At 55.4% G+C, this 12829-nt stretch overlaps 5 protein-coding genes across 5 annotated transcripts; 1 reads left to right on the top strand and 4 right to left on the bottom strand.

Moving 5' to 3' along the window:
* Nucleotides 1-125: 125 nt before the first annotated feature.
* Nucleotides 126-512, bottom strand: G647_05136 (uncharacterized protein; the record flags this gene model as incomplete). Its single annotated transcript, XM_008729469.1, has 1 exon — nt 126-512. The coding sequence occupies one exon, from the start codon at nt 510-512 to the stop codon at nt 126-128; it is 387 nt and encodes a 128-aa protein (XP_008727691.1).
* Nucleotides 513-1012: 500 nt separating this feature from the next.
* Nucleotides 1013-2110, bottom strand: G647_05135 (uncharacterized protein; the record flags this gene model as incomplete). The annotated part of the gene is made up of 3 exons (XM_008729468.1): nt 1013-1903; nt 1951-2014; nt 2064-2110. 3 exons carry the CDS (start codon nt 2108-2110, stop codon nt 1013-1015), a joined length of 1002 nt encoding a protein of 333 aa, XP_008727690.1.
* A 363-nt stretch (nt 2111-2473) lies between these two features.
* G647_05134 (uncharacterized protein) lies at nt 2474-3073 on the bottom strand (the record flags this gene model as incomplete). Its single annotated transcript, XM_008729467.1, has 1 exon — nt 2474-3073. The coding sequence occupies one exon, from the start codon at nt 3071-3073 to the stop codon at nt 2474-2476; it is 600 nt and encodes a 199-aa protein (XP_008727689.1).
* Nucleotides 3074-3539: 466 nt separating this feature from the next.
* Nucleotides 3540-3872, bottom strand: G647_05133 (uncharacterized protein; the record flags this gene model as incomplete). The annotated part of the gene is made up of 1 exon (XM_008729466.1): nt 3540-3872. One exon carries the CDS (start codon nt 3870-3872, stop codon nt 3540-3542), a length of 333 nt encoding a protein of 110 aa, XP_008727688.1.
* Nucleotides 3873-5459: 1587 nt separating this feature from the next.
* Nucleotides 5460-11038, top strand: G647_05132 (uncharacterized protein; the record flags this gene model as incomplete). Its single annotated transcript, XM_008729465.1, has 2 exons — nt 5460-7199; nt 7253-11038. 2 exons carry the CDS (start codon nt 5460-5462, stop codon nt 11036-11038), a joined length of 5526 nt encoding a protein of 1841 aa, XP_008727687.1.
* Between the last annotated feature and the right edge of the window lie 1791 nt (nt 11039-12829).

The following is a 12829-nucleotide window of genomic DNA, read 5'->3' as shown; positions in this document are numbered from 1 at the left end:
GTTGTCATCGACGACTTCTATTCCTTTATTTCTCCACGATGAGTACCAGGCTCTTTCACCTGCGCCGACACCCGCGGCAACTGCTCCATTCCGGCCTCAACCGTACCTGATATGCCCACCAGTCATCATTTGAAAGGGTTCAATTTGTCGAGGATCTTTTTCTCCCCGGTTGCTTCGCCTGCAGGACGTACATCTCCAGTTCCTTGACTCGGAGTGAACGCTTCTCCGCCAGAGCCGGAAATGGCACTGCTCTTCCCGCCCTCCGCCATGCCTCCGATGCCTGCTGTTTGAGCGCTCTGCCCAAAGTCGATGTTGGCTCCTTTGCCTGCTCCAGGGTGACCGCTGGTGCCAATCACTCCTGATCCTGCTCCCGCGCCGGCCGTGGTAGATGCTCTTTTCTGTCCTTGCAGTCCGAAGAGCTCCGAGTGGGAGCCGGTGCTGCCCGTGGCGCTCGTCTCTGGGTTTGCATCGGCTGGCGAGGTATCGGTCTTTCCTACGTTTGCGTCTGTCATCTTGAATGGAGGCTAGGTCGTCTCGTATAGTTGGTAGTAAAGATGTGTTGGCTCGCTCGTTTGAATCTATTTCGGCTTGAGTTTTGGCTTCTTACCGGACTGTGCTCAACGACCAAAACGCGAGTGCGCATCCCAGAAGAATATATCATCGCACGCGACCAGGCCCATTGTTGATTCTGAAGCCACGATGACTTCACCTAGCATTCTCTGACGACAGAAGCTTGACGTCCATTGGCCGCTGGCATTGGCAGTGAGGGGCTTGGTACCATCGGATCATTTCTCCGGGTGCACGGGACACGTTATAAGCCTTGCCATTGTTCTCGGCTCACACAATGGAGGGGGATCTGATGCCCTCATGGAGAAAGTTAAGCAGCATATCTGACGCGTAAATCAGGTTCTGAGGCAGGACCTTGGATCGAGAGACATTTTCGGATTGAGATTGGGCATCTGGATGTCTCTACGTGCAGCTAGATTCTCATGACCCCGTTCGATGAGTCCGTTCACGGCTGTGCTCGTCGACTCAAAAGCTTCTCAGCATTCTTGCTACACAGCTTCTCTCTTTCCTCCTCACTCGGAAACACAGTCGGGAGGTGGTCATCATGTTCCTTCGACAACGCCTGAACACCCCGCAGCGGTGTGTAGGGAAAGTCGCTTCCGTACAGCATCCTGTCCACGGTGACATACTCCAGTAAGCCCTTGGTCTGTTCGGGAAATGCCCACCCAGCAGTGTCAAAGTAGAACTGTGTGTTCAGTCTTTCTTTGACCCACGCCGGAGTAATCTCATTGGCAGCACCGCCCAAGTTCATGAATGGCGCGACGCTGGCGAAACGATTGATCAGCGGCGGAAACGTGCCCCCCACGTGCGGCACGAGGAAGGTAATATCGGGACAACGCTTGACCGTGCCAGAGAGGAATAGATTGATGACCGCGCGAGCCGTGTCGAAGAGGAACTCGAACATCGGTCTTGGGAACTGCGGGAGCGGCGTCGCCGCCGTGCCGGACGACAGGCACGGCGTGGTAGGATGCATGAAGACGATAGCCTTCCTCCGATTCAGTTCATCAAAGATGGCATCAAAGTCGCGATGGCCAAGGTAGGAGCCGTGGAAGTTGGTCAGGACCACGAACCCATCGGCGTTGAGGTGATCCAGCGCGTGAGGGATCTCCTGCAGACAGCCGTCGACATCGGACAACGGCAAGGAAGCGAAGAACCCGAATTGATCGGGCCGCCGTTTCTTGAGGTCGGCGCCGACTTCGTTGACGTGTCTGGCCAGTTTCCGTGCCAGTTGGTGATCGCCCGCCTTGAGGTGAACGCCCGGTGAGCTGACGCTGAGGATGGATTTGGTCACGTTGATCGACTTCATCATTTCGAGGTGGCTTTCCTCGCTCCATTCCTGGTCCGCGTCAGCAAGGGCACGGCAAACCGGGGGCTTTGGCATACTGGAATGGCGGGCATGCCATCTGGATTCACATGGCCATTCTCAGCGAGAGCCTTCCGATATTCACTGCGCCGCTGTCAGCTGTGGTTCAAGGCTGAGGTGAGGATGGGCATACGCGGGCAGGTAGTGGGAGTGGCAGTCGATTTTGCCGTACGGCGACATCTTGGTCAGAGGATATCGTGCTCGCGGAGGATATTACAGCACGACAACCTTTTGCGTTGAGTTGTTTGTGTTTTATATATAGGGAGGACGGTGGTTTCGCGGGGTCCGGCACGTGGAGATGGGGCTGCAATCTCCCCTCAATCTGACACGACGCGCACCCACGAACAGGTGGGACGAAGCGTGGTTAGGCATGGCGGTACCTCGTACGCTCTTTCGCACCCTCAGCCTCCGCATCGTCCCGGACGAGTCGCAGCAGGCCTGTGGGAAGGTCATGTTCCGAGAGTTCCCTGGCCCCTGGATGTTGGCGGGACCCCAAACAATCCGTGCTCGACGCCTGCTTGAGGAGGAGGACGAGGAGGCTTTCTACCCAGCCAACGCCTTGCCCACCAGCTCCTTTGCTCTGCCGCTCAGATCCATGTTCAAAGCCAACTCCTGCCCTCTCGCGCCCATCTTGACCCACGTCTTCTGCAGGATCGCGATGATCTTCTCCTCGTCATGACCCTTCTCAAACTCGTCGAACTGATCGTCCAGGAACACCAGACAGGCGACATCCTCAACGACCTGTGCGTCGGCGTCGCCCTTGCCTTCGCCCTTCTTGAGGTCCTCCTTGGCTATCAGGGCTGCCACCTTGCCGGCTTCTTCCTCGCTGTACGAGCAGTCCAAGCATATCTTCTTGACCTGTTCCGCCTGGCGCTTCTTCAGGAACGTGCGCCACGCAAAGTATCCGGCTTTCGTACGAGGGTAAGTGTCGCGCGATATCTCCCAGCGGCGGAAGTGCTGTGCTCGAGCAGCCGTCACGACGAGAGGATCAGCGCCGGGAGTATGGAGGTCGAGGAACTTGGTCATCTTCTGGGCGTAGTGGAGCTCGTAGGGAATCGTCTCGCCATCGATTGTGACAACGTTGGGGTCTTCTCTGTGAGCTGCGTCTATTAGTTCCAAAGCTCTCGTAACGTCAGGAGCCATGGCGACGGCGCTAAGTTCTATGACTGTGCACGTTCACAGACGAAAAAAGGTGTTTTGACCGTCGGCGCTCAATGATTATCTCGAACCTCGCAAAGCTCATGAACCCATCCCGAAGATTTTCCTACAAAGTGATGTCACCCTGCAGCGCCGGCTCTATCACCATCAGCTATCGATCACCTACTAACTATGTTTCAGGTGTCCATGCATCTCAAGTCCATGTTTCGAGATTAGAAGACTCACGGTGTACGAGTACTCCCAGCTTCGGCAATCCGTGGTCACTGTACAAAGGGTAACTGTCGTTAAATTGACTAGGACCAGCTCCTGCTTCTGCTCCTGCTCCTGCTCTACTCCATTCTCCCCAAACCACTCGTCGACGCCTCTACGTTTCTCGTCAGGCAAATATCGTCCATGAAACCAGCCCTTCTCATTCCTCACTTCTCGCTTCTCATCTCTCCTCGCTCGCCTCTCAAGCGCCACCCTCCCGCTTGGCATACTCATCCTCGATCCGCTCATCGTACAGCGCATCAGCCTCCTGCTGCGTGAGTCTCTTCTGCTGCCCCTTCCCACCATCAGTGATGCGCCCCTGAGCAGGCTGTCCCGCCCCACCATTGGCAAGGATTTGCTGCTGCTGCTGCTGCTGCTGCTGCTCTGCCGGGATCCGTGTCCGCGTGGTCGTTGTCTTCTTGTGGCTAGCCCCGGCGTTCATCGAGAGCGACCCGCTCACCGCGCCTGCGACCGACGCTCCCGCATTGGCGACCGCTTCGGATGTTTTCTTGAAAAAGCCTGCGTCCTCCGACATAGCTTGATACAGGATATGTAGCGGGACTGGGTATCCGTGTAAATGGGTTTCTACTGTGGAAATAATGTACAAGTAATTAGGTGAGACGGCGAATGTTGTGGCTGTGGCTGTGGTTGTGGTTATGACTGTGTGAATGAACTCTGGAGAGTACCACGGCAAGCGTCGGGTCCAAAATGTACAATTTGTGTACGAGGACGAGAAGTAATGTCGAGCCGGCTTAAAAAGGACAGGGGACCTGTCTCCCCGGGGAACTTGTCCGCCTGATATACTTTGACAGGACGAGTACGAGCAGCCGCCCGGTGGTGCTGGCATCATAGTACCCCAGTACGAACAGATATCATACGAGCACCTACTGGGACCATCTGTCTGGGCCGGGGCCTCAAAAAACAGGTTTTCGCAACCGTATTACCTTATCAAGGGTTCGAGGATTCAAGGATTCGCACATGGTCTGAAGGTGGCCCCGAACCTCCAGACCTGAACCTGACGATCGCAAGCTGAAGCCGACGTCATACCTCGTGTGCGAGTAGATCGTGCTTCGTGTGTGCGCTCGTGCAACAGCGATCTTCAAAAGACTGAAAGACGAAGAACAGACTTGTCCGTGTATGGCAAGGTACTGGAATTTCACGTATAATGGAAACCCTCTATGCGGAGCCTTCCGTTGACCCGTATTGCTGGGTACCAGCCAGTATCACACATCTGATTGGTTGGCCGGCACAACAAACGGCCAGCCTTTGTGCCTTGCGACAACGAACAGCGAACAGCGAACAACGAGTGCAAGGCCGCAACAATGCAAAGATGTTGCCAAAATAGATTTACCTGGCTTTGAGGGTAGCATGCCATTTGTAGCAATCAACAATGAAGCTCATTCTATGTAGACCGACCATCGTCCAGCATGTGTTTGGGAGACTTCGCATTTTTGCTTCTCCTTTCCTCCTGAGTAACTCAGCCTCGTCGCCATTGCGATATCACTATCATATCTATATTCGTGAAAACAGCCGTACTAGAAGAGAACAAGACCCCTCACGCATTCCAATAACTGCATGTTTCAGCGGCCATTCGTTCATCTCCAGAACTGCTTTCGAACCTCGCCAAATGAACCCATCGACGCTGTGCGCCGACCGATACCTGACCGAACGACTGACTGCCACACCCACACATTCACTCCGACCGTATTCACTTTGAATGCCGGCAACACAATAATCCGCCAAGCATTCACATTCACTGTTCGCATACTCTCCATCTGTGAGTCTTCGTTTTCAATCGATTGATTGTGTAGGCCTGCCTCCATTGTTCGAAACTTCCTCCAAGCGACATCACACAACAACATCAACACCACGATCATCTCTCCTGCTTGCCAGACTCGATTGTCAGCTCAGACAGAGATAGACCACATTCCCATACTTTTCGCAAGCTCTCAACTTGCTCAAAATCCCCCAGAATCATACTTCTTCGAATCCCCTTCCCTCGTCCAAGACCGCACTTACTGTTTGCCTTGAGGTCAGCGACCAACACCACAAAGCAGTAGTACCTACCTTTACACATTCCTACCACTTCGCAGCTTTCGAGAAGCGCACCAGAACCGCTAGGATGCGGGACCTCAATCTCACACTCGTCCTCCTCTTCCTCCTCGGTCTCCTTGGTGCAGTCGGTGCTTGGCCGAACCGGGCCGAACTCATGGTCGGAGCCCTCGGTTTCATGGGCTGCGCCACTTTCTTTGGCTTGAATCTGCTTCGATCAGCGCGAGAATACCAACAAGAAGTCCCTGCCATAGGTAGCGACGAAGAAGTCTTCAAGGATGTCTCGATCGGCTCCCTCCCTTTCGCTCTGCCTCTCCCTACACCCACGACGACCACAGACGGCACACCTACCACCACCATTACACAGACTGATCTCCTCCCTTCAATCACGCGAGAATCTCGCAGTTTCTACACCGTCTTCGAGCTAGATCCTCCTGAAACGGCCACCCTGTTCTCCGGTTCACCATCTGTGCCCAAACTCGTCGTTGTGGAGGTTTTTGACAATAGCACGGTCATCAGCGCAGAGATTGTGGTTCGTCTTGCAGACGCCGAGGAAAAATCCCGGGACTTCACCTACCTCTCTCCTACCGAGACGACTTCACCCGTCACAGATCCGACCACATACCCCGACAACACCTTGGGTGCCAACATTCCTACACCTGATTCGACTGATCTCAACACAACCTCTTCGACATGGGCACTGCCCTCTTTCATCGTCCACGCCCTTCAAGACAACAGACTCAAGCCTTTCGTCGAGACGGCAAGGAGAAAGCTCAACTTCTTCTGGGAGTTGCGAAACACCATCTTCAGTCCGCTTGTTCGGCTATTGCCAGTCCACCCACAGATGCTGGGCTTCATCTTGATGAGCGTCAAGCTTGCCAGCCTGCGGTTCCCGGGAATGACGAGAGGACGTCGTCGGGTGCCCGTCCTGCAGCGCCTTGGTTGGATCCGAAACCCTCAGCTTGCCATCGAAGCTGCACCTGGAGCAGGGCCACAGCTTGAGCCATCAGTGGTCGATGCAATCGAGGAAGCCGAGGCTATTGTTCAGAGTCTTGAGTCTTTGAACTTGGTCGTTGAACGTCGACTTGACAACAGTGGGCGCCAAGAGGAGGACCGAGACGACGACACCGAGTACGTCGACGCAGTCGATGAACAAATACCCGTCGTGCAGCAAATGCCTGTGGAGGTGAGACGGTCGGGCTTCATCATGAGGCCCTTGCCTCCGCCGTCAAGATCAATCTCTCCTACAAGCGAAGCGGCCACCTCAACCAGTGAAACGGCTGGTGACTTGACCGACGCGACGCTGAGGAGGCCAGACCAACCTGGATCATCGCTGAGGACGTCGTCGCAGCCAGCGGCGGAGCCTCCCAAGTTTCCCAGCACCCGCTCAACAGCTCCCATTGCCGAGCACGTCCTCCGCCGCCGACTACCCATCACCCGTTACAGAGAGATGAAGAGGTCGCCGCGCGTGTTGACAGCTCGCCCGGATGACGCTGAGGACATGCGGCCTGACCTGGCAGATCCCAAGAAGTCGCTGCGCGACATCTATAGGCCCGCCTCAACTGGTCCGTCTGCATCTGCAACTGCACCACTGTCGATGAAGAGCTCCCGAGCTACCGATAATACAGTGCCCGTGCCTGTATCTGGCAGCGTTGGAGTGACTCCCTCTGCTGCAGACCAGCAACCAGCAGCTCGACCGCAGCCGATGCCTGCCAAGGCAGTAACTCAACTTCTCGAGCGTGAGGTCAAGGAAGCTGAGATTCCAGCAGGCCATGTCTCCCAGTCCACACCGCAGCCAGCTGTTTCACCGGTAGTTGAACAGCCTGCTGCGATTCAGTCAAGCGATATTGCCCCCCCCCGAAGCGCAAGTTGACAAAAGCTGAGCTGAAAGACGAGCAGTATGCGCGTGCACGTCAGGATGTTGAGATTGAGAGAGCCAAGACCAAGCCGAGCATCAGATCTCCTCCACAGCACCAGTTGAACGAGAATTCGCGCAACTTTCGCGTGGGCCTGCTTAAGCGTCGATTCCAGGATAACTGCGGTGTCGAAGACCTCGATTCGGCCCAGTTGCGCCGCTTCCTTGACTTCTTTGGCATATGGGACGCAGTGAACCGCGTTTCTGCAAATGTCGTCTACCAGCAGTGGACCGAGTACCAAGCTTATGAAAAGAAGTCCGCGGCAGAGAAAGGGCAAGCGGCCACCACTGCTTCCAAAGCAGGCTCGACCGAAGCTGAAAGCAACTCGGCGGTCGAAGTTGTTGGGACTGCCGCAGAAATAGCACAGCAAACAGAGCCTCAACCAAGCAATGTCACTCCTCCCCTCAAGGTCAGCAGTGCTCAGCGCCCGCTTCTCTCAGAGAATGTTAGAACCGCCACAGAAACGGCACAGCCGGCAGAAGCAACAGCAGAGGTACAATCGAGCAATGTCGCCCCTCGGGTCACCAAGATCAACAGTGCTCAGCGCTCGCTTCTCAGGGACACGCTCCGAAACCGTCTGAATAAGAGCTTTGGTGTCCAAGACACCGATACTAAAAAGGTCGAACAATTTCTCGACGTTTTCGGCTGGCATAAATTGAGTCTGGAAAACTTGAACGAGGTTTGCGAGGCATGGCTCGCCTGGGAAGCTGAGCAGACAGCCAAGGCTGCCGCGACATTGTCAAACCTGTCGCCCCCTGCGCCCGTAGCCGCGTCCGAAGGAGAGCAGGCTGTGATCAGTACTCATGAATCGAGCTCGACGGTAAGTGCAGACAAGACAGAATCGTCTGAGAATGCCCATATTTCACCAATCTTGGATCAGTCACCAGATGCACCTGCACAGCAACAGCCACCACAGACTCAGTCAAATGATGTCTCTCCCGTCCAACCCGACACGACTGATCCTCACTACCGCGCCTCGCTCGTGACATATCTTCGGACTGAAATCCGGGACAAATTGGCTGTCAAAAATGTAAATGAGGATCATATTCACGAATACCTCGACTGGTTTGGCTGGGAGAACGTGAGAAAGGATAATTACTTGGATGTTTGCAAGAGTTTCCTTGATGCAGTAGCCGTTGCGAAAGAGCAAGCCGGTACCCACGCCGCCAGCAATGCACGGGCGGAGTCCGAGATCAATGGAGAGTCTTCTCAGGCCGGTGCATCGTCTGTTGATCCCGAAGCCACCTCGACATCCAGCGAGATTGATGGTGACGAGGACGATGGCACCAACGCGAACAGACATGAAGAGCCTGAAAAGCCCGAGGAGGATCTGCCGCATATGTCGCACATCAAAGGTGACAGTGACGATGACAACGACGATAGTCACAACGGCCCGCTTCCCTCTCCATCATCAGGCACAGTTGTCGAAGGGACTTCCTCGACGGAGACCAAGTCCACTGAAGAGAGCAACAATACCGTCCTTACTGTTGGCGAGGATAACGGCTCTGGCCATGAAGGCCGCTCTACTCGGTCCACCGCGCTTGCGCCTGTCACTGCTCCTCCTCAGTGGCCCGTCTTCAATGGCTTTCAGTTCAATGTGCAGTCGCATCTTCCGGAACGACCGGTCTACCAGGTGTCAGATGAAGACAGAATCTTCAGGGTCATCCCGGACGCATCCGGTGCCAGTACGCCTCGCCGTTCGGCTCTTCGCAATCGAGAGCGTGACGCAGATGAGGTAGCGTCAAGATTAGGACACCTCGGTAGAGCCAGGATTGCAGTGAACGATGATGGGTCACCAGTTGCTGAGACGTGCCGCTTTAGGGCACAGGAGCCGCCTGCACGAATCCAGCGGGCGTACCATATGGACATCGATGGAGAAGGGCAAGAAGCCACCGGCGTTCCAGCTCCAGCTCCTATCCCACGTCCACCTCCAACACAACCGGCGTTTGTGCAGTCGTTCTCGGGTGCCACTGAGTTCTCGCCGGAGATGGAAGGCGTTGAAAGCCAGGATGTTCACGATGAAATGGACGGCGTTGAGACGCCCGAGCTCCATGAGGAAATGGAGGGCATTGAGAAGTCGGATCTGGATGAGGAAATGGACGGGGTTGAGTCAGACGAAGTCTGCCTGACTTATCCTGGACTTCAACTAGAGCAACCGACGATGCCTCACCAGCAGCCAGTGCCCTATGTCTCCCCCTACAACGTGGTCCCACCATCCAGCGCACCCCCGGTGCAAGACCAGCAGATGACGATGGCAGACGAGCAGGGACTTTCGAATGCCGCGCTTTCCGATGCTGCTGCCCCCAACCAAGTGGACAGTCACCAGGCTCAGATGAGTCAGTACGATCTGCACGGCTTGCCGACTCTCGAGACCACAGAGTGGAACAACCTGGAAGCGATCGACGAGCAAGAACTCCAGCGACAACAGGAACCGCAGCAGCAACCCATAGTTCTGCAGGGTCAGGACTGGTCGGACCCAGAAGACTTCTTCGGTTCGATAGGATTGAGTCCGCACACAACTGGAGCCGGGCTCAGCCTCGATCTCGCTGGCGAGATGCCGGAGATTCGATCGTTGTTGGACTCTCTTCTAACCGGTGGTAGGTCTGAGTATGACCCGCACGATCCTCAAGCTGGGATGGAGAGAGTTGAGGTGGATCCTTGTGCAGATGGGGCCCAATATGCCCAATATGCGCCGCAAGTGGCTCCGACTACAATGCAACCGGCTGTCGGTGACCTCCCGTATGGCAATCCGAGTGAGTATGCAGTCGGACAACAAAACGCCACGGACGTTGCCAACGAGCAGAGCGATGTGGCCCCAGGAGCTCCGGCATCAACAAGCCAACCAGCCATGTCAGCATGGGATCGTGCAAGGCTTCGGACCAACATGCAGAGCACGGAATCCGGATCGCCGCAGAACACTGTCGACCAACACGCTCACACTGGTGAAGAACCAATTCCCGATGACCGCATAGACGAGCTGAGAGACTGGGGTGTTACTTCGAGAGACGGAATCAGCAAGCTGTACAGGGGCCACGTCCAGAGAAAGACATTGAGGCCCAGGAGCCGACTGGCGGCCCTGCAAACAAATACCGCGCAGGCCAACCCATTCCAGAGTTTGTTGCAGCCACAATCCAACACCATCGTCAATCCTCAAGACATCCAAATCCCCAAGGAGCTGGCAGCTGCGCTTCAACGAAGACACAACCAGACTCAGGGAGGTCGGATGTCCCAGCCCCTGCAACAGCCCGCTCATCCCCACGAAAGCCATGCTGATAGAGAACTCAACCCAGCCCCAGGACCTAGCGGAAACGGTTCTTTCCAGAACTCCACCCAAAGCGAAAGAAATGCTGAGGATGACAGCTTCTCAGATATCTCGGACTTGAACGAAGAGGAGAGGAGCCAACTGCCAGCCTATCTCCAAGTCTCAGGTACTCCCGATGAGCAACCTCACCATGACGAAGACAACGATGAATCCGACAACCTCTCAGACGTTCCGGACTTGGATGAAGAGCAGAGACGCGAAATTCTAGCCCGTCTCCAAGGTCTAGGTTCTCCCAGCACTGAGCATCAGGATCATGACGAAGACAGCTCTGAAGACGCGCTGTCCCCTCCTACCCACAACTCTCAGCATGACGACATCTCCTTTGAGGACTCTGTCGAAAACTATCTGTATGACTGTCCCGAAGACGAATCCATGAAGAGAGAGGCCGAGGAATACAGCCGTACGGGATAGAATCATGGACCTGTTCGAGCCAACTGCAACGACTGAGCATCTGGTGGACAAGGACAACGACGAGGGAGATGAGGAGAGTGGGGCAGAAGAGGGCGCGGAGGAAGAGTTCCACGTGGGCCATAAGCGTGGCAGGGATGACGATGAGGATGACGATGAGGATGAAAAAGACGATGGGGTCGTCAAGCGGCATTGCGCGTCTGTTAGCAGAGAGCGCTTCTCGCTACATGGAGAAGGCGAAGGGTACCAGAGCCATTCAGAGCCCAAGCAGGGATATCGGTACGGGAATGACGAGGAATACAGGCAAGAAGAAGTACCGAGTCATGCGACAGGTCGCCACGATGAAGCGGACATTCATTAGGACAGGAATATCGACAACGCAAAGGGAGACGTTGCATACCAAGTGGTCGACGACGGCGTGGAGTGGGAAAGTCCACCCGACCTGATTGACGATGAATACGACGTCGATGGGGCCGGTCCACACAGCACGCAGAAGACTTTCGAGGGACAGGAGAGCGACGGTTTCCCATGCTTGCATCGACTGTTCCACGCCTTGGATCGACTGTCAAGTCGAGGGCCGTCACCATTGGAGATTAAGAGACCTCGATGGGTCGTTGTCCACCGCCATGAAACGCGACTCTGAAGAAGGGCGGGCCCAGTTGAGCACTCAATGGGCCACCTTCAGATATGAGCACCGGTGGACTTTGATTGAGAACTGCCATGAGACCGTCAGCGGATACGTCGACTATCAAGTGCAGCAACAAGCGATCCAACGGTTCAGAGCGGAGGAGGAGCGGATTCCTGGAGGACATGTTTGAAAGGCTGTTGGTAGCATGCGAGTTTGAAAGGCACCAATGAAATGTCGCAAGAAATGTTTCCACTTAGCTCTTCCTCTTACCACCTGCCCATCTCGCTCTCGGTCTTTTCAGCGTCCGTGGACCTTCCGAGATCGTACCGATACACGGAGAAAAGGAAAGGCGAAGTCATGCGAGTAGTCACCCGACTGCTGCTTTCGTTCTCGATGCCCACTTCCCTGAAGGGGATCTGCGAGGTTCTTTCTGTGATCATTCAGCAAAGTCGGTCGAAATGCCGCGCCGAGGGGGCTGCGAGGCTCACCAAAGGAAGGTGGTTGGTTCTACGTTGAAAATGGCTCACCTCCGCGGATTTTGCAGGGTTCAGGACAAGTTCACCATTTTACCACCGCCTTTAGTCAGCTACTCATCCCTCAACGATATCAATCCCAGTGAAATGGGGGTCATCACAAACAAGGAGAAGAGACAAACTCAGGCAAGCACGTGAGTGGCCACTGATATCTGTTCCACGGATTCGGCCGAGTCGGTAAGCTCACAACAGAGCCAAGCATTGGAGAGTGCCCGTTGTGGTATGGTAGGGATCTCTGAAGAGGCATCGCGAGGGTGGCACGGGTGGATGGATTGCGGCCGGAAAAGCGCCATCGACGTGGGCTCACTCGGACGATTGATCGGGCCCGGACGGTGGCAGAGTTTGCCGAATCCGAGGATACGACGCATGGTGGAATGGGGCGCCATATCAAGCTTTCACCCACGAAGGTGCATCTGTGATTGGGGCAAGCCGCAGGCGGACGGCGGACCAGACTGAAGGGGCGGCGCGGATGAAAGTGAGTCCCAATGAGTCGACGCGGCACGGAGTAAATCCTGGCTGAGGAGGATGTGAGGCAGGAGAGTCGGGCTGAAGGCGTGCTTGCATCTCTTTGCGCGGGAGCAAGTGGTGACTGTAAATTAAGTGTGTAAGTGAGTGACCTGTTAGTGACCTGTT

Source organism: Cladophialophora carrionii (assembly GCF_000365165.1).
Source record: "Cladophialophora carrionii CBS 160.54 unplaced genomic scaffold supercont1.4, whole genome shotgun sequence".
Taxonomy (NCBI): domain Eukaryota; kingdom Fungi; phylum Ascomycota; class Eurotiomycetes; order Chaetothyriales; family Herpotrichiellaceae; genus Cladophialophora; species Cladophialophora carrionii.
The sequence above is the reverse complement of the archived record's forward strand: the minus strand, read 5'-3'. Positions and strand labels throughout refer to the sequence as shown.